This window comes from Mobula birostris, chromosome 7 (assembly GCF_030028105.1).
Source record: "Mobula birostris isolate sMobBir1 chromosome 7, sMobBir1.hap1, whole genome shotgun sequence".
Classification (NCBI taxonomy): domain Eukaryota; kingdom Metazoa; phylum Chordata; class Chondrichthyes; order Myliobatiformes; family Myliobatidae; genus Mobula; species Mobula birostris.
Genome location: NC_092376.1, coordinates 72,649,603 through 72,669,598, shown reverse-complemented (window position 1 = coordinate 72,669,598; position 19,996 = coordinate 72,649,603). Strand labels below are relative to the sequence as shown.

General features: G+C 41.1%; 1 protein-coding gene across 1 annotated transcript in view; it reads left to right on the top strand.

The window, feature by feature from the left end:
- mre11a (MRE11 homolog A, double strand break repair nuclease) overlaps nucleotides 1-19,996 on the top strand; it is a 72,431-nt gene that overhangs the window by 40,648 nt on the left and 11,787 nt on the right. Inside the window, exons 13-17 of the mRNA XM_072263393.1 lie at nucleotides 1,773-1,835; nucleotides 2,344-2,563; nucleotides 6,825-6,929; nucleotides 8,896-8,942; nucleotides 18,370-18,437. Of these exons, the coding sequence (XP_072119494.1) occupies nucleotides 1,773-1,835; nucleotides 2,344-2,563; nucleotides 6,825-6,929; nucleotides 8,896-8,942; nucleotides 18,370-18,437 (503 nt within the window). The remainder of the gene's footprint in view (nucleotides 1-1,772; nucleotides 1,836-2,343; nucleotides 2,564-6,824; nucleotides 6,930-8,895; nucleotides 8,943-18,369; nucleotides 18,438-19,996) is intronic.

Genomic DNA, 19,996 nt, shown 5'->3' with positions numbered 1-19,996 from the left:
TGTAGTGATTAACAGAAAAAAACTGCAAAAGAACAATATCCAATTGAATTGTACTGAAAAGTTTTCAGAGCACCCCTGATAGATCACCTTACCTGATCTACAGCATTATTTGGATCCAGCTAGGAATTATCCTGGTCTCCTTTCGCATTTTATGTTTGACCCACAACTATAAATCCATTTGTTTAGAGGCTCTGATTTGAGGCCGACACAGAGGACTGACATTCCTACTTCTGTAGGCATGCCATTCTGAAGTCACTTTAGTCATAGAGAGACCCTGCCAACTTACTGTCCCCAGGTTCATTTATAGGTAAAATGTACAAATGATTCTGAAAATTTGCAGTAAAATGTGTGTATAGGGTCAGCAGAATTAGTCAAATGGAGTTAGAATATCTGCCAAGTTTTTCCAGATTGGGTTATTGTTAGAATCAAAGATAGTCAACAAGGTTACAGGTCCTTCAGCCCAATAAGGATCAGTTCACAACAATGTGACACATCCCATTTTATTGCCCCCCTATTCCTATCAAATTCCCTCAGATCCTATTACTCCTATAACTTTAGTTAATTAACCAATCAAGTTGGACTTCTGTGGGATATGGGAAGAAACAGGAGGACTGGAAGAAGCCCAGACTTTCAAATGGGGAATGTGCCAACTCCACAAAGATGGCACTAGAGGACAGGGTTGACTCCGTATTGCTGAAACTGTGATGCACATCTCATTACTGTCACAATGAATGCTGATAAATGCATTGCCTATTGAATTATACCGAGAATGCTGGCAAATCTAGGGAGAGCTTTCACTCTGATTGGTAATCTGCAACTTCTGATGACTTTAAAGTGTATAGGTATTAGGTGGTGATATGATCTAATTTAGTTTGATACCCATTGTAATTTCATTGCCAGTCTGCTTTCACTATCTAGGAATCCCATGAAATATTACCTTTCTGGCAAAATGCAGGAGGTGCCACATTGGCTGGTTTCACATGTGATATGTGGTTTTTGCTCTGTTGGTCTTTGAGTTCTTTATAGGGAAAATTGTGTGGAGTTTTGATTTTCTCTTATGACTGTTGTCAAAACGACAGTGCTGACATTGTGCAGACAGGCATATCAGGTGTTGGCATTTTCAGGCTTGGATGTGATGTACAGTTGCAATTGTTTAGCCTGCTGGTGCACTTTTGAGAGGTGAGTTCCTAGACCTGTAACTACTTGGGCATGATTCCAATGGCTGCCCCTTCCTCAGGGAATTGGACACCACTCCCACTGATGTATTCTTGTTGAGTTTTCTTCTTATCTCCTTGGTCCTCCTAGTTTTGTCCCTGGCATTCTGATTTCCCCAGCCTCTTCCTCTAACTTGTTTAAAGCTCCATGTAGACTGCTCTGCTCCTTTTCATATCAGTCATTTCCATGTTCCTCTCCCCTCTGATCAGATCTTCCCAGCTCACTCCATTTCCTTCCCCTACATCCCCTCTGCCCTTCAAGATGTCTGTATACTTTGTCCACAGCATTGTCTGTATTATCCAGTTTCTCCAATGCTGAGAAAACAGTTTATTAGTATGTTTAGAAGTCTATTAATATAATAAGCCTATTAGTAAATGAAGTTGATTAATATGATTCAGAAGTTGCATAATTAAAGTTGTCTGTTAAACATCTAGGTAATACTTGACTGGTTTAATGTTGGGAGAATACCTGGTCTGGTTTTTGGGCTAGGCATAGATTTGATCATTTTTGGAATGTATCGCACAGACTGATTTGTCTCTGATCAATTTAACTTTCAGGTAAAGCAATTTCGTGAAATGAGAAAAAGTAACACAGCAGAAGAAGATAAAGAAGTTAAAGAAGTATGTATTATGTATTTTGTTTTGAATTGGTATAGTTTTTTTCTAGCCTTCAAATAATATATCTGGCACTTTTCTCATTCCCTGCTTCTGAATTTGAGCAAGGTGACATCACTCACTGGGCTGATTTTCTCTTCGTAAGCTGCAGTATGTATCCAGATTTTTACAATGACCTGTTGCTGGCCTGTGTACTAATGGATAATGCAAAGATCTCTTCCCGCATTCTCCAGCAGTCTGGGCTACTTTCTAAGTCACGGCATTAAATAAACTTTTGATCAATTAAGTCAAAGTTTTGACAATGTGGAAACTTGTTTCAATTTGTAATCAAAATTGCTTTCACATTAATTGGAAATTTGATTAAATTGTGAAATCAACTTTTTTTAAGCTATTTTCAAATTGAATTAAATGTAAATTGAACATAAATGTCATGATCTGGTTGCTTAATTCTTGCTTTGTGCCATTGCAATAAATAGTTTTCCTGATTCAGTATTTTTCCCTCCATTATTTAAAGGCAATCATTCGAACTAGGGCACATAGGGTTGAAGAAAAAGGTGTCTCATCATTTCAGAGTGATGATGACATGGATTACATGGAAACTATTGAAGAAAACGTTGCAGACTCTGATGAAAATGTATTGGGATCTACGAGCAGGCGAGGAAGAGGTCGTGGAAGAGGCACCACCAGAAAACAGAGTTCCTCCACTGGAAGAGGAGGATCTAGAAGAGGGGGCAGTAAGAGTTGTTTACATTTTTACAAATGTCAAAAAATTGCCAGATTGGAGGTTGTCAGCTGGTCCACCAAGCCAGACCCCAGAACATGCTGACAGTGCCATCATTGTCAAGCACTTCTTCCCATCCTCATTGTCATAACTTCATTTATTAATCTCTCATAAGGTGCTATGTTCGGGGAATTCCTCTAAACTGGTTGAGTCAGGTAATCAGTATCACTTCAGGTAATCAAAATCGCTCCAGATAATCAGTCAGACCAAATGTTAGGAATTGCTTTTAATAGTATATAAGCAGCACTGTACTTTAATGGGCTTTCGGGCAACCATGAATAGGCTAAACATGCTTCTGGTCTGTGAGGTTCATGTAAAAAGAAAGTGTACATTAAATATTTGGACCATTACGATTACTGATTAACAGAGGATTATTCTGGCAAGTCCATTGTTCCCTGATTGTGGCAGCACATAAATTGGGTAACGAAGCGGGCGAATGACATAGTTGTTTTATCATTAGAGTGTTGACTAAACAGTCAGGAAGTCATGTTACGATTGTCTAAAACTTTGGTGAGGCATATTTGGAGCATTCTGGTTCCCACACACACTACAGGAACGATGTGGAGGACTTGGAAGGGATGCAGAAGAAATTCATCAAGGTGTTATCTGGATTTGAGACTGTTGGAGGAAAGGCTGAATACACTTGGATAGTGTTCTGTGGAGTGTGGGACGCTGACAGGTGTTGTGACAGAAGTGTATAAAATTATGAGAGGCGTAGATGGAGTAGAGAGTCAAGAGTCTTTTTCCTGGGGTGGAAATGTCGAAAACAAGGTGATATACAACAAACAAGTTAAATTTATTATCAAAGTACATGTATCTCACCATGTACAACCTGAGATTTATTTTTTTTTTCGGGCATACTCAGAAAATCCAAGAAACATAATAGAATCAATGAAAGACTGCACCCAACAGGATGGACAAACAACCAACAATGCAATAGACAACAAACAATGCAAATACAAGAGAAAAAAATAATAAATAAGTAAGCAATAAATATGGAGAACATGAGATGAAGAGTACTTGAAAGTGAATCCATAAATTGTGGGAACATTTCGGTGAAGTTATCCCAACTGGTTCAAGAGCCTGATGGTTGAGTGGTAATAACTGTTCCTGAACCTGGTGCTGTGGGTCCTGAGGCTCCTGTACCACCATCCTGATGGCAGCAGTGAAAAGAGAGCATGGCCAGGGTGGTGGGGTTCCTTGATGATGGATGCTGCTTTCCTGTGATAGTGCTCTATGTAGATGTGGTGAGTAGTGGAGAGGGCTTTACCGATGATGGACTGGGCTGTGTCCACTAATTATGTAGAATTTTCTGTTCAAGGGCATTTGTGTTTCCATACCAGGCCATGATACAACCAGTTAATATACCCTCCAACACATCTATAGAAGTTTGTCGAAGTTTTAGATGTTTTGCTGAATCTTCGCAAACTTGTAAGGATGTATATGCACTGCCGTGCTTTCTTCGTAGTTGCACTCATGTGCTGGGCCCAGAAATTTAAAGCAGCTGACCCTCTCCACTTCCAATCCTCCAATGAGGACTGACTCATGGACCTCTGGTTTCCTCCTCCTGAAGTCAATATTCAGCTCCTTGGTCTTGCTGACATTGAGTGAGAGGTGGCTGTTGTGGCATCACTCAGCTAGATTTCAACCTCCCTCCTATATGCTGATTCATCGCCACCTTTGATTTGACCAATGATGATGGTGTCCTCAGCAAACAAATATGGCATTGGAGCTGTGCTTAGCCTTACATTCATAAGTATAAAGCAAGTACAGTGAGGGGCTAAGCACACAGCCTCGTGGTGTACCTGTGCTGATGGAGATTGTGGAGAAGATATTGTTGCCAATCTGAGCTGACCAGGATCTGCAAGTGAGGAAATGGAGCATCCTATTGCTCAAGAAGGTATTGAGGCCAAGGTCTTGATGCATATTGATTAGTTTTGAGAGGATGATGGTACTGAATGCTGGCTGTTGTCGATAAAGAGCATCCTGATCTATGCATCTTTACTATCCAGATGTTCCAGGGTTGAGTGAAGAGCCAATGAAATGGCATCTGCTGTGGACCTGTTGTGACAGTAGGCAAAATTGGAGCAAATCCAAGTTGTTTCTCAGGCAGGAGTTGATATATTTCATCAACAACCACTGGAAGAACTTCATCACGGTGGATGTTAATGCTAGTGGATGATAGTTATTGAGGCAGGTGGCTATGTTCTTCGGCACCTGTATAATTGAAGCCTGCTAGAAGCAGGTGTTTACTTAGACTGCCACAGTGAGAGGTTAAAGCTGTTGGTGAACACACCAGCCAGTTGATCAGCACAGGTCCTTAGTACTTGGCCAGGTACCCTGTCTGGGTCAGATGCTTTCTATGTGTTCACCCTCTTGCAGGATGCTCTCTTGCTGGCCTCAGAGACAGGAATCACAAGGTCATCGGGGGCTGTGGAAGTTTGTGATGGTTCCTCCTTGTTTTGATGGTCAAAGCGAGTATAGAAGGCATTGAGGTCACCTGGGAGAGAAGCCTTGTTGTCATCTATGTTGCTTGGTTTCACTTTGTAAGAGGTAATAGCATTCAAGCCCTGCTGCAACTGTTGAGCATCCTTCAGTGACTCAAGTTTGGTCCGGAATCACCACTTTGCCCATGAGATGGCTTTTTGGAGATTGTACCTGGACTTCTTGCATCTTACTTAGTCACCAGACCTGAATGCCACCGATCAGGCTGTCAGCAAACTTCCGATCTCATCATTCATTCAGGGCTTCTGGTGAATGATTTTGAGGGGACACACTCATCTATAACTGCTGTAATAAAGTCTGTGACAACCATGGTGTTTTCATTCAGATCCACAGATGAGTCATTGAACATGGCCCAGCCCACTGACTTGAAGCATTCCCTACACCCCGACGCCCCCCCCCGACCGAAACTTTGTTGTCCTGATCTCTGAAGCCTTGCTCTTTAGCCTCTGCCTGTATGCAGGTGGGAGGACAGCCAAGTGATCAGATTTCCCGAAATGTGCCTGGGCTTGGAACAGATGGAGTGGATGTAGCTTTCAGGAGAGAGGAGGAAAGTTAATGAGGCAAATTTTTCTTCCACTGAGAGTAGTGGATATCTGAATTGCTCTTCCAGGAGAGGTGGTAGAGGCAGATGAAATAGCCTGTTTAAGAGACATTTAGATGTGTACATGGACAGTGGTGACCAGAGGGATGTAGACCACGTACTGGACAGATGGATCAGTCTCGATTTGCATTGTGGGCTGTATGGCCTGTGGCTGTTCTGTACTGATTGTTCTATGTACTTTCAAATTAATGCAGACTTTTTCCAACTCATGATCTGATTCAAATACCACTTGAAGGCCTGAAGAGAGTTCTCACATTATAAGCCACCTTTTGTGGCTGTTTTCTATATCAGCTTCAAGTCTAATTTTGTCAGCATCTGAAGTCTTAACAATTTTAATCATGTCCATATGGCCATGTACAAACATCTCTTGCTCTCACACTTCAGATGTAGGAAAATAGTATTTATAACAAGTTTTATTGAAGAAAATGTCTTGCACTGTAGTTTTCTTTGAGAGACAGCTTCTGTCAATTTGCACATGAAGCAGTGTTACCATCCATAGAGCAGTCAACAGATGTGATCCAATTTTTATAGTACATACAGCCTTCAAATATCAATGATAATAAATAATGTTATATATTTTATGTTTTATGTCGTAATCATATAAATATATTTCTTTCTGTCTCATAAGAGCACTGTGCATATTTTTTTTATCGAGAATGCACTTCATCCTTTGCACCTTTGGAAAAAGTGCTGTGAAATCCTAGATATACAGTGATTTCTGAAGCAGGCAAGCACCAGACCAACATCACTGTCACTCACCTACCTTGAAATTTAAACATCAGATTGTTTTGTAACTTCTATTGTCTATATATGTTTTCTTTTGATTAGTTGATTCATTATTAATTATTTTCCAAAGCAATCAGAATTGTTTGCATTTAAAAGAATTGTAACTTGATTAACTGGCCAACTATATATACAGTATGTTCATTTATAATTTGATATGCAAAATGCTTAATCATGCACGTAAAACATTTCTTTGTCTTGTTTAACTGCTGCTGTCAAAGTAAAATAATTTTGGGCTACTCTGGGGTCACAACATTTTTTTGTGCTTATGATATAATAATCTGAAATTTATAAGCTAACATGATTTTCTCTTATGACTCACTAGGAAGCAGTGGAAGGGAAACCAGCAAAGAATCAAAGGCTCCCAGCAGCAGCAAGGCATACAAGGCTCCAGTAGTTACACAAGCAAAAAGTGTACTAATCACAGAAGGTAGACAAGAGTGTAATCCAGTCACTGAAGATGCCTTGTATATTGGAGTATAATATGTGATTCTTTTATGCCAAGCTTTTTCTTTGTTTTCCATTGTTTTCCTGATGTAGTTATCTTCATTATAGAACGTATAAAATAGTGCTATTACATAACATGATATTAATTATGTTTACGTAACATTATTTTTATTATATGCAATAACTGATTCAATGAAAGTAAATTTAAAATTAGTTACCATAAGATTCTTGTTCTTTGGATTCGGCCCTTACTCACCCATGTGGCTCATAGTGTCATCGAACACTATAACACAGAAACAGGCCCTTCAGCCCATCTAGTCCATGCCAAACTACAAACGTATTAATCTCATTGACCTGCACCTGGACTATAGCCCCCAACACCCCTCCCATCCATGTATCGAACCAAATTTCTTTTTAGATGATTGAAATCGAATCCACGTCCACTATTTCTGCTCGCAGCTCATTCCACACTCTCACCACTTTCCGAGTAAAAAAAGTTCCCCCTCGTGTTCCTCTTAAACATTTCACCTTTCACTCTTAACCTGTGACCTCTAGTCTCATCCAACCTCAGTGGAAAAAGCTTGCTTGCATTTATCTTATCTATACTCATAATTTTGTAGACCTTTATCAAATCTCCCTTTATTCTTCTACACTCCAAGGAATGAAGTCCTCACCTATTCAGCCTTTCCCTACAACTCAGGTCCTCAAGTCCTGGCAGCATCCTTGTAAATTTTGTCTGCACTCTTTCAATCTTATTTACATATTTCCTATAGGAGGTGACTAAAACTGCATACAATACTCCAAATTTAGCCTTGCCAACATCTTATATATTTCAACATAACATCTCAACTCTTGTACTCAAAACATTGATTTATGGTTTATGAAGGCCTTTTGTTCTGACAGGAGCACACAAACTCTACTCCTAAAATTTCACTTTCGAAGGCCGTCCAAGTACGGTAAACCTTTGCCAGACATCAAGCTGTCCCAATCCACACTTGCCAGATCCTTTCTGATACCATCAAAATTGGCCGCTTTCCAATTTAGAATCTCAACCTGAGGTCCAGACCTATCCTCCATAATTACTGTATCTTGAAGCTAATGGCATTATAATCACTAGCTGCAAAGCGTTCTCCTACACAAACTTCTGTCACCTTCCCTGTCTCATTCCTTAATAGGAATTCTAGAGCTTCATGTACCAGTTAAGGAAACTTTCCTGAACGCATTTGACAAACTATCCCATCCAGCCCTTTTACAGAATGAGAGTCCTAACCAATATGTGGAAAGTTAAAATCATCTACTGTCACAACCGTATGTTTCTTGCAACAGTCTGTGATTTCTCTACAAAGTTACTTCTCTAAATCCTGCAGTCTGTTGGGTGGCCTGTAATATTAATTAATGTGGTCACCCCTTTCCTATTCCTCAGTTCTAATCATATAGCCTCAGTAGATGAGCTCTCCAGTCTGTCCTGTCTGAGCACAGACGTGACATATTCCCTGACTAGCAATGCCACCCTCTTGCTCTATCACGTCAAAAGCAACGGAGTCCTGGAACACTGAGCTGCCAGTCCTGCCCCTCCTTCAACCAAGTCTCACTAATGGCTACAATGTGGTAATTCCATGTGCTGATCCATGCCCTAAGCTCATCCGCCTTTCCTACAATACTCCTTCCTTACATTAAAATAAACACATAAGGGATGCGTGCCAATTTTATCTGTGGAGTTGTTGAAGTAGTACAAATCATGCTGAAAAGATACTTTTCAATACTGAAGTTTATTGCTTTAAGTGTGGTAATCTTGAGCAGTCTTGCCGGACATCAATGTAAATTATGTATTCTAGTTTTGTTGAAATAATTATAGTTTTTGAAGCTGCTTGTTTACACAAGGCTGCTGCAGAATACAACTTTCCACCATTGTACAGAACATTACCACTAACCAAATTTTTCTTTACCAGCTTTTAAAGCAGCAAGCCAGCGGCAAGCATGGACCCCACCCATAGAGGTACAGTATTTAATCTCTTGTTAAACATTTAGTATTTATCTTTAATGCTTTCAACTTGATACAATGTTGCTGGGAAACAGGAGTTAAGTACAGTCATTCTGTCAGTTGGACAGCTGATGGGGAACATAAGGAACCAGCCAGGGAAAGGAACAGGGTGAAGCAGGATCTAAAAGGAGAAAAAAAGAGTGGGGAGGGGCAATGGAAGAAAGAAGTTGTTTGTACTTTTGAGCTGTCCTCCTCTTCATTGAGCTCTGCCCTGTTACTTTCCTGCAGACTTTAATTTTTATCTTGGTTTGGGAAGCTATTCCTCCAGTCCTATAGTTTTCATCATTTTCATTGAAGTAGTGGCTTTGTATTCACTCGTTTGGGCTGAGGATTGGCTGATGGTGAGGGAAGGGAGTGGGATTTGAAACTGACCTCTTTGGAGATGGAGTAGTAAAGATGACCAAAAAGTCATCTTTATATGATTCTATTGCAAAAAAAATTGAATGCAAGAGCATTTGCAATCATATTGAGCCCTGATGAGAGGTCACCTGAAATATTGTGCGTAAGGGTAATTCCCTACATAACTCCGATTATGTTGACAATAGAGGGATTTCAATGAAGGTTCACTAGATTGGTTCCTGGGAAGAAGATTTTGACCTATATAGGGAAGTTAAGCAGTTTGGGCATTTAAGATTAGCTCTCATTCTTCCATTGACATATACAGGGTTTGAAAAAGTAGCTATTTCCCCGCTGCGAAATTTCAAACAAGAGATCTCAATCTCAAATTAAAGCAATGGTCATTCAGCACTGAGATGGGAAGAAACCTAGAGGATAGTAAATATCTGGAATTCTCAACCCAGCATTGTCATGGTCATGGCCATGGCCATGGACAGTCACTGCACGTTCAAGACGGCTTTCTGGGTCACTACAGGTGTAGGTTTAGGACAGGAAAGTGGCACTGACATTAAAGGTTAATGATGACTGTGGCGGCCAGTTCTAACAAATCAATTGCCGCTGATGGCAACCTAGCACGGGTTGTTATCCTTGTATGACACGCCCTCTAGTCACTCCAGTAATGATGTTCCAAAAGTCAAAGAACTGTATTCAATCCTTTATTAGCAACTAGCAAACGTATACGGTCTTGAAGCAATGAAACAAGCGTAACTAAGCATAAGTGGTTAATAAAAGATGTGACATCAGTCAGTCCCCAGCTCCAAACTGTCCAGAACAAAGCACGAATATGTAACTTACTCCCTTTGCTTATACCACAGCCCCACTCACATGACTAGTTACTATAATACACGTAATAACCACGCAAGACCAAATACAATGCAGATAGAAAACAGACGAATGGCTCCTACATTCCAGCCCCCTAATTATTATAATAATAATTACAGCTACATGCTGTCAAAACACATGAGACATGAAATCTTAACATTCACATAAATATCTTCTTTCTGGTAAGTGGTCTATTCTGGATCGTGATCTTCTCTTGACAGACCAGATTGTCCTTCTTGACTACATTCAGAAAAATCTTTCTTGAATTGCTGCTGCCAAAGCTCATCCAAGTGCAAAACTGAAATCCTGTTAACTGTCAGCTCTGGCCGAGCGTGGTCTCTTCTGCCACCACCACGGTCTCCTTTCAATGGTCCATTAACAGTCCATCCCAACATTGTTCTGATTGCATAGGGTTCATCATTAACACTGCAAATCACTTGCACCAGCTCCAATGCTTCAGGCACGTTCTCCACAATCAGCAGCTCAATTTCTGACTCCATTTCCAGCAAATGAATATGCTTCTGGTGAGACCATTCCTGAAGATCTTCTGACAAGAATGTTTCCTTTCTGGACAGGCATACGTTCCTGCGTACGGATTTTAGGCGGTTCACAATAGTTTACACTAGGCTAGCCACTTCCAATCCTGAAACGATGTAGCTATTCGCAACCTTGTCTTGACCCATGGTAGATAAGAAAATGGGTGTTCCTCTTCCTATCAGGTCGACCTTGTTCATGAAACTCACTGTGCAGAACACTGCTGTACTTCCTTGATGTAGGAAAGCATAAGCAACCACTGTCTTGTTACTCTTAGACTTCACCTGATATAGAAAGTTTACAATCATGATCGTGTGTTGGCGTGTGGCCAAGTGGTTAAGGCGTTCATCTAGTGATCTGAAGGTCGCTAGTTCGAGCCTTTGCTGAGGCAGCGTGTGTGTCCTTGAGCAAGGCACTTAACCACACATTGCTCTGTGATGACACCGGTGCCAAGCTGTGGGTCCTAATGCCCTTCCCTTGGACAACATCAGTGGCATGGAGAGGGGAGACTTGCAGCATGGGCAACTGCAAGTCTTCCATACAACCTTGCCCAGGCCTACGCCCTGGAAACCTTCCAAGGCGCAAATCCATGGTCTCATGAGACTAATGGATGCCTATAACAATCATGATCACCAGCCCCTGTAAGGCCAATAGAAACCAGGGCATTTCTTGCTGCTTTGTTTGATTCTTTCACAACTTAGATCGAATTTGCACCCTTTTCATCAGTTCTGGGCTCAGATTTAGCTTCACTTTTCACAGAGGCCACCACAGAGGCCACAGTGGTGGCAAAGCTGCTCCCATCAGCTTTAGAACACCATCACCAACTTCATCCGCTCAGGGGCTCTCTCATCCACTGCTACCAACCTTATAGTTCCCACACCCCGCACTTCCCATTTCTACCTCCTACCCAAGATCCACAAACCTGCCTGTCCAGGTAAACCCATTGTCTCAGCTTGCTCCTGCCCCACCGAACTCATTTCTGCATACCTCGACACTGTTTTATTCCCCCCCCCCCCCGTTCAATCCTTTCCCACCTATGTTCGTGGCACTTTTCACACTCTGAATCTTTTCAATGATTTTAAGTTCTCTGGCCCCCACTGCTGTATTTTCACCATGGATGTTCAGTCCCTGTACACCTACATCCCCCACCAGGAAGGTCTCAAAGCTCTCCGCTTCTTTTTGGATTCCAGACGCAACTAGTTCCCCTCTACCACCACTCTACTCCGTCTAGCGGAATTAGTCCTTACTCTTAATAATTTCTCCTTTGATGCCTCCCACTTCCTCCAAACTAAAGGTGTAGCCATGGGCACCCGTACGGGTCCCAGCTATGCCTGCCCTTTTATTGGCTTTGTGGAACAGTCCATGTTTCAAGCCTATACTGGTATCTGTCCCCCACTTTTCCTTCGCCACATCGACGACTGCATTCGCGCTGCTTCCTGCACACATGCTGAGCTTGTTGATTTCATTAACTTTGCCTCAAACTTTCACCCTGCCCCCAAGTTTACCTGGTCCATTTCTGACACCTCCCTCCCCTTGCTTGATCTTTCTGTCTCTATCTCTGGAGACAGCCTATCTACTGATGTCTACTGTAAGCCTATGGACTCTCACAGCTATTTGGACTATTCCTCTTCTCACCCTGTCTCTTGCAAAAATCCCATCCCCTTCTCGCAATTCCTCCATCTCCAGCGCATCTGCTCTCAGGATGAGGCTTTTCATTCCAGGACGAAGGAGATGTCCTCCTTTTTTTAAAGAAAGGGGCTTCCCTTCCTCCACCATCAACTCTGCTCTCAAATGCATCTCTCCCATTTCACACACATCTGCTCTCACCCCATCCTCCTGCCACCTCACTAGGAATAGGGTTCCCCCTGTCCTTACCTACCACCCCACCAGCCTCCGATCCAACATATTATTTTCCGTAACTTCCGCCACCTCCAATGGGATCCCACCACTAAGCACATCTTTCCCCCCCGCTTTCCACAGGGATCTCTCCCTACGCAACTCCCTTGTCCATTTGTCCCTCCCACCCCTTTCCACCGATTTCCCTCTCACCCTCCTGGCACTTATCCTTGTAAGCGGAAGAAGTGCTACACATGCCCTTACACTTCCTCCCTCACCACCATTCAGGGCCCCAGACAGTCCTTCCAGGTGAGGTGACACTTCACCTGTGAGTCGGCTGGGGTGGTATACTGCGTCCGGTGCTCCCAATGTGGCCTTCTATATATTGGCAAGACCCAATGCAGGCTGGGAGACCATTTCGCTGAACACCTACGCTCTGTCCACCAGAGAAAGCAGGATTTCCCAGTGGTCACACGTTTTAATTCTACATCCCATTCCCATTCTGATATGTCTATCCACGGCCTCTTCTACTGTCAAGATGAAGCCACACTCAGGTTGGAGGAACAACACCTTATATTCAGTCTGGGTAGCCTCCAACCTGATGGCATGAACATTGACTTCTCCAACTTCTGTTAATGCCCCACCTCCCCTTCGTACCCCATCTGTTACTTATTTATCTTTTATTATTGTTAGTAATTTTTTTCTCACTCTCCTTTTTCTCCCTCTGTCCCTCTCATTATACTCTTTGCCCATCCTCTGGGCTTCCCCGCTACCTCTTTCTTTCTCCCTAGGCCTCCCGTCCGTCCCATGATCCTCTCCTATCCCTTTTGCCAATCAACTTTCCAGCTCTTGGCTCCATCCCTTCCCGCTCCTGTCTTCTCCTATCATTTCAGATCTCCCCCTCCCGCTTTCAAATCTCTTACTATCTCTTCTTTCAGTTATAATCATAGTTATACTTTATTGATCCCGGGGGAAATTAGTTTTCGTTACAGTTGCACCATAAATAATTAAATAGTAATAAAACCATAAATAGTTAAATAGTAATATGTAAATTATGCCAGGAAATAAGTCCAAGACCAGCCTATTGGCTCAGGGTGTCTCACCCTCCAGGAGAGGAGTTGTAAAGTTTGATGGCCACAGACAGGAACGCTCTGTGTTGCAGCTCGGTGGAATGAGTCTCTGGCTGAATGTACTCCTGTGCCCAACCAGTACATTATGTAGTGGATGGGAGACATTGTCCAAGATGGCATGCAACTTGGACAGCATCCTCTTTTCAGACACCACCGTCAGAGAATCCAGTTCCATCCCCACAACATCACTGGCCTTACGAATGAGTTTGTTGATTCTGGTGGTGTCTGCTACCCTCAGCCTGCTGCCCCAGCACACAATAGCAAACATGATCGCACTGGCCACCACAAACTCGTAGAACATCCTCAGCATCGTCCGGCAGATGTTAAAGAACCTCAGTCTCCTCAGGAAATAGAGACGGCTCTGACCCTTCTTGCAGACAGCCTCAGTGTTCTTTGACCAGTCCAGTTTATTGTCAGTTTGTATCCCCAGGTATTTGTAATCCTCCACCATGACCACACTGACCCCCTGGATGGAAACAGGGGTCACTGGTATCTTAGCTCTCCTCAGGTCTACCACCAGCTCCTTAGTCTTTTTCACATTAAGCTGCAGGTAATTCTGCTCACACCATGTGACAAAGTTTCCTACCGTAGCCCTGTATCCAGCCTCATCTCCCTTGCTGATGCATCCAACTATGGCAGAGTTATCAGAAAACTTCTGAAGATGACAAGACTCTGTGCAGTAATTGAAATCCGAGGTGTAAATGGTGAAGAGAAAGGCCTGACGAAGGGTCTCGGCCCGAAACGTCGACTCTACCTCTTCCTAGAGATGCTGCCAGGCCTGCTGCGTTCACCAGCAATTTTTATGTGTGTTGTTTGAAGTTACAGCATCTGTAGATTTCCTTGTGTTTGCCCTTCAGCTTTCGAACGAATTTGTGACCTAGTCTTGTTCATACCTTTGCTTACTGCTGGTGGTGTAGTCTCTCATATATTTCCATACATCGGATGTGTAGAAATCTTCACTTGTTTTTTTGATAAGCTCAGCAAGGTTGGTGAAAGTAGCCTTAAAGGCAGAACATCCCTAATCCCTTTATCCCTAATCATATAAGGCAACCTCTTTACATTTGATATACTAATCAGCCTGTCCTGCTCTCGCATATACCGAACATCTCCCACTGCATTACAATAGCCTCTTAAGAAAAAGGCTGTGGTCTCGAAGAATGTTCACATCTTCTGATTTGATATGCAGCCAAGAAAGAGCCTTTTCCACATAGGCTGATGCAATTTTATGCTCATTACCAAAATGTTCTCATAGTAAAAGCCTTTTAGATAAGCTAACATCCGGTTGGCTTACTAGCAACTTCTGACAGTCTCTCTAGGGCGATCTGTAAAGAACTGCTCAAGAAAATAGAGTCGGTTGTCATAATTATCAGTCTTGCCTTCAATGCTATTCTTGAAAGCTCTCATAAATGAATGAGACTGCAGTGGATCGCCATCGATGATTTGAATCAGTATTTTAGTAGTGTGTTGGTATTGCACCACTAAGCTTGCTATTTCCTTTTTCGTCCTTATGACCTCCGGTGTACTATTTAGACTTTTGACATCTGAAACACGAGTGTCATCAAACTGTAAATTAATGTCCTTAGAAGCACCTTGTGCTATTGGATATGGCATAGGTTCAGAGTGCCTCCTTGGTGCAGGCTGAGGGTGAACATCCTGAACTACCCCTAGGCATCCAAGCTCAGGGCTCATAGACTTTTGAGGAGCAAGTGTATCCACATTGACATCGAGTATGTTGGATTTTCTCTGTGCCATGTCAACATAGGAATTCACATCATAGAACTGTCCTGCTGGAGCACGTTTAGGTCCCGTAGCACTTAAAGCCTTCATCGTTTTCACTCTGAACATCTTAGCTACAATTTTTTCCTGCAACTTAAGCTGCTCCTTTCGTCTCCATAACTGTTTTTTCAGCTGCTCTTTTCCTTTTCACAGCTGCTCCTCTTGCTCTTCCAACGCATGTTTGTCTTTCAATAATTGTTGCTGTGCGAATGATGCAGATAAATTGGCCTCCATTTTAATGCGTGCCAAGGAGGTATCAGATGTATGGGATGCTCTGCTAGCACGCACATTAGATGCAGTGTCTTCAGGGTGCATGTCATCCTGAAGATCAGCAGTTTTATACGTAGTCAAAGCATGCCCTGTGGCTCTATAAATATTTTCATTTCCTCCAACAATTTGACCTTCAACATCATATGTTTGTTTCAACCATTGCTCAGCCGCTGCCGTGACTGTATTAATAAGAGTATCAATATTTACATAGCTTTTTGTTTATCTTGCTCTGAGGTAGACATTAAAGACAACAGCAAGTTATGTTGCTTAGCAACATCTTCATGAAGACTTTTTTAAATCATCCGAATGAGACTGCACTCGCGAGACATTTTGCTTTTCTTGTAAAAGACTTCTAATTAACGGCATTAAATCTTTAATCTTCTTAACAATTTTATAGTAGTCCTTCCGAACATTGTCAGTTGTAGTTCCCAAAGCTTCCCAGTAAGTTTAATTTCTCTTTTAGTCCTGACCTCAAGGTCACTGCATCCAGCTTGACTTGTGCTGTTTTCCAAGTGTGTGAACCAGACTGTTGGCCAGAAAGAACTACAGTCCACAAATCAGTGAACTTGAATGAATCAAGGACAGTAGAAGCAGACAGACCAATTGTCTTTGTTCTTGCCATGAGGTCAAAGGAGATGGAGATCGCCATTTTGTGAAGTAGCTTGGTGTCCTCCACTTTGTGAACTAAAGTTGCTTGGCTTGATTAATGTTTTAAAGTGGACACAATGATGCTCCAGGTCGTCTGCTAGACTAGGGATCATTTCCAAAAAAGAAGTTACTTGTGAGGTGATCTTTGCTTGTGCATACTTGCAGGTTTTTGATTGTTGGGGTCTGTGTCTACCCTGAGTGATTCGAAACACCATTCTAAACTGTGTTCCAAACCCAAATACACAGAATGAATCAACAAAAGGTTGCTTGCCACAAGCTGCTACTGGCTGCAGTGCTTCTAATTTCGCAGTCATGTCCGAATGCTGATATTTGTTTGGTATAACTATTGAAATATTTTGTTGACAGAATATAGCGGCCAATTATTGCAAATCATTTGCCACTGTTACTGACATAACACGAGTTGTTATCCTTGTATGACGCACCCTCCAATTACTCTAGTAATGATGTTACAAAAGTTGAAGAACTGCATTTGATCCCTTATTAGCAACTACCAAACATACATAAGACCATAAGACATAGGAACAGAATTAGGCCATTTGGCCCATCGAGTCTGCTCCGCGATTCAATCATGGCTGATCCTTTCTTTCCCCTCCTCAGCCCCACTCCCCAGCCTTCTCCCTGTAACCTTTGATGTAGTGTCCACTCAAAAACCTATCAAGCTCTGCCTTAAATACACCCTTATCCAATCTTAAAGCAATGAAAATTAAGCGTAACTAAGTGAAAATTAAGCAGTCAGAAAAAGATCTGACATCCGTCGGTCTCCAGCTCCAAATTGCCCAGAATAAAGCACAGATATGTAACTTGCTTTTACCATGCCCCTACTCACGTGACTAGATACCATAATACACATAATAAATGCGCAACACAGAAAACAGGTGCATGGCTCCTACAGTGGCCTTACGAATAAGCAAATAATCAGCAAAGGCCAAAACCTAGCTATAGGAATTTTTTTTTTGTTTATAATTGGTACTGGTTTATTATTGCCATGTGTACCAAGGGACAGTGAAAAGCTTGTCTTGCATACTGTTTATACAGATTAAGTTATTACATCGTGCATTGAGCTGGAATAGGGTGAAACAACAATGCAAAATGAAGTGTAACAGCTAAGGAGAAAGTGCACTCTATGTTTTAGGAGCATCTTCTCCCCCTCCCCCCATCAGATTTCTGAATTGACAGTTAATCTATGTACACTACCTCAATTTTTGTTTGCTCGTTTATTTTGCACTACCTATTTAATTTAATTTTAAAAGATGTATTTCTTATTGCAAGTTTTAGTTCTTTTATGATTATGTATTGCAATGTACTGCTGCCACAAAACAACAAATTTCACAACATACGTCATTGTGTTAAACCTGATTCTGAAGTGAAGGACAAAAGAGCTGAAAGGTATGAGTTAAGGGAAAAGAAGAAATGGCCTCAGAGAGAAGTAGGAAACAAGTGTAGAAAGCTCTAGTATGTTTTTTTAAGGAAAATCACAGGAGTAATAAATTTGTCAGCTGACATAGCAAACTAAGAGCACGTAGGGTTATGCTCTCTTTTCATATACTCCATGGTTCGTAAATCCAATCCGTGAGGCTATTACATCCACCTCCCTTGGTGGTGATGGGGAATGATTGTACTTAAACTACAGGGTTCTCATATATTGCCACAGTATCAGCTATTTGTGAACTGAAATTGCGTGATAATTCATTACAAAGTGAACATTTCACTACATTTAACTTTGGTACTGAATTTTGCAACATACTGAGATTTTACTCAAAGTGTAATTATTGAGGCAAATAATTTTCTGCAAAAGCTTTTATATTTAGCAATCCACACTTTTTAAAATCAAACTTTATTTTTGCAGTATGGCATCAGAAACACAAAATTAAGTATAATCAAAATTATGTATAAACTTACAGATATTTAGAACTTTAAAATGGGCATATGTTAATTTTTGCACTTTGCAGGTTATAAGTAGTGATGATTCAGATATGGAAATTGTTTCTTCATGTAGTTCTTCAAAGCCAAATCAAAGGTATGTATGTCTTCAAAACTGTGGGGTAATAACTTTTAATGATAAGTACATTTTACTGGAAATTCAGAGATACATCCTTCCTGATACATTAAAAGTTATAACATTGTACTGGTTTAATGTAAAATTGTGGTTATATTTTACATGTACTTAATGCAAATTAAAATTAAATCAACATGCATGACAACAAGTAGATATCAAAAAAAAACATAGTAACTGATGATGATGTTCACAGCAGCCATAGTATTCCATTGCTCTCCCTGAAGGATATTTAATATAAATATAATGTAATATAATTTACATTCTGTTTTGAGGAGATAGTAATAATTTTAAGAACAATGAAGGTAATTGAAAAGCATTTTCAATTTAGAATAAGTTCTGGTTCCAGCTTTTGTGAAATATTGTGAATAAAAAATGTGCATGAGCAGCAAACCTGAACCAAAATACAAAGATAGGATTTGTGTTTGTTTTATCTGTACAGTCCAGATGAAAATGTTCAAATTACCACAACACATCTTGGATTTTAAAGGCATGCTGTGTTGAGTTTAAATCAGATTTTCTATCATCTTTAAAGATGATTTAAAAAAAATCAGTCTCATCGATGAAATTAATAACAATCCCTCAATGTAATAATGAGAATTCCAAATGCTCGTTGATTGAAACCATATAAAGAACGCTTTTAAATTGATCATGAACTTAAACAGGTTATAAATACCTGATATCCCTAGAAATTGAATTAAGAACACCAGTGTAAAATGTAAACATTCAGAATAGTTCCTGTTAGCTTCAGTGACTTTGAGATGTAGTTGCACAGAGGTGGAGGACCAGGTGCATTCAGTTGTTTATTATCAAGTTATTTTCAACTTTATTAATAAATATTCTTGAATACATTAGTGAATATCTTTTAAATACAAGCAGAAAAATAATTTTGATTATTTAAGCAAGTTGCTGTGGTCCATGGAAGATTCTAAAGTTGTGATGTCATAAATGCTTTTAAGCGAACAACATGAAATCTAAACTATTTAGAGCCAGGGTCCCCAACCTTTTTCGCACTGCAGACCGGTTTCATATTGACAATATTCTTGCGGACCGGCTGTCCGGGGGGCGGGGGGGGGGGTGGGGGTGGTAGGGTTGCCAACGAACAAGAGTAGCAGTCAAATACGTTGGGTTTACCCCCGAGAAAGACTACAATGACCATGAAGCCTTGCGTGGGCACCAGTGTGCATGCGTGATTTGCGCATGCGTGTATGTGCCCATTTTTTCTACAGATCATTTTTGGCGATTCTGTTCGGGGGGTTGTTAATCACGAACGCAATATAGGTGATAAGTGGCTAATACACTCAATTTCGTTTCTAAAAAGGTTTCTCTAACGAATTTAATATTAAACACACAGCGCATATTTTCCTCGCATGAATATAGCGATAAGTCAATTATCAGGGGAACTTGAAGTAAGTGTTGAACGAACTTCCAGTAGAAGTGGTAGAGGCAGGTTCGATATTATCATTTAAAGAAAAATTGGATAGGTATATAGACAGGAAAGGAATGGAGGGTTATGGGCTGAG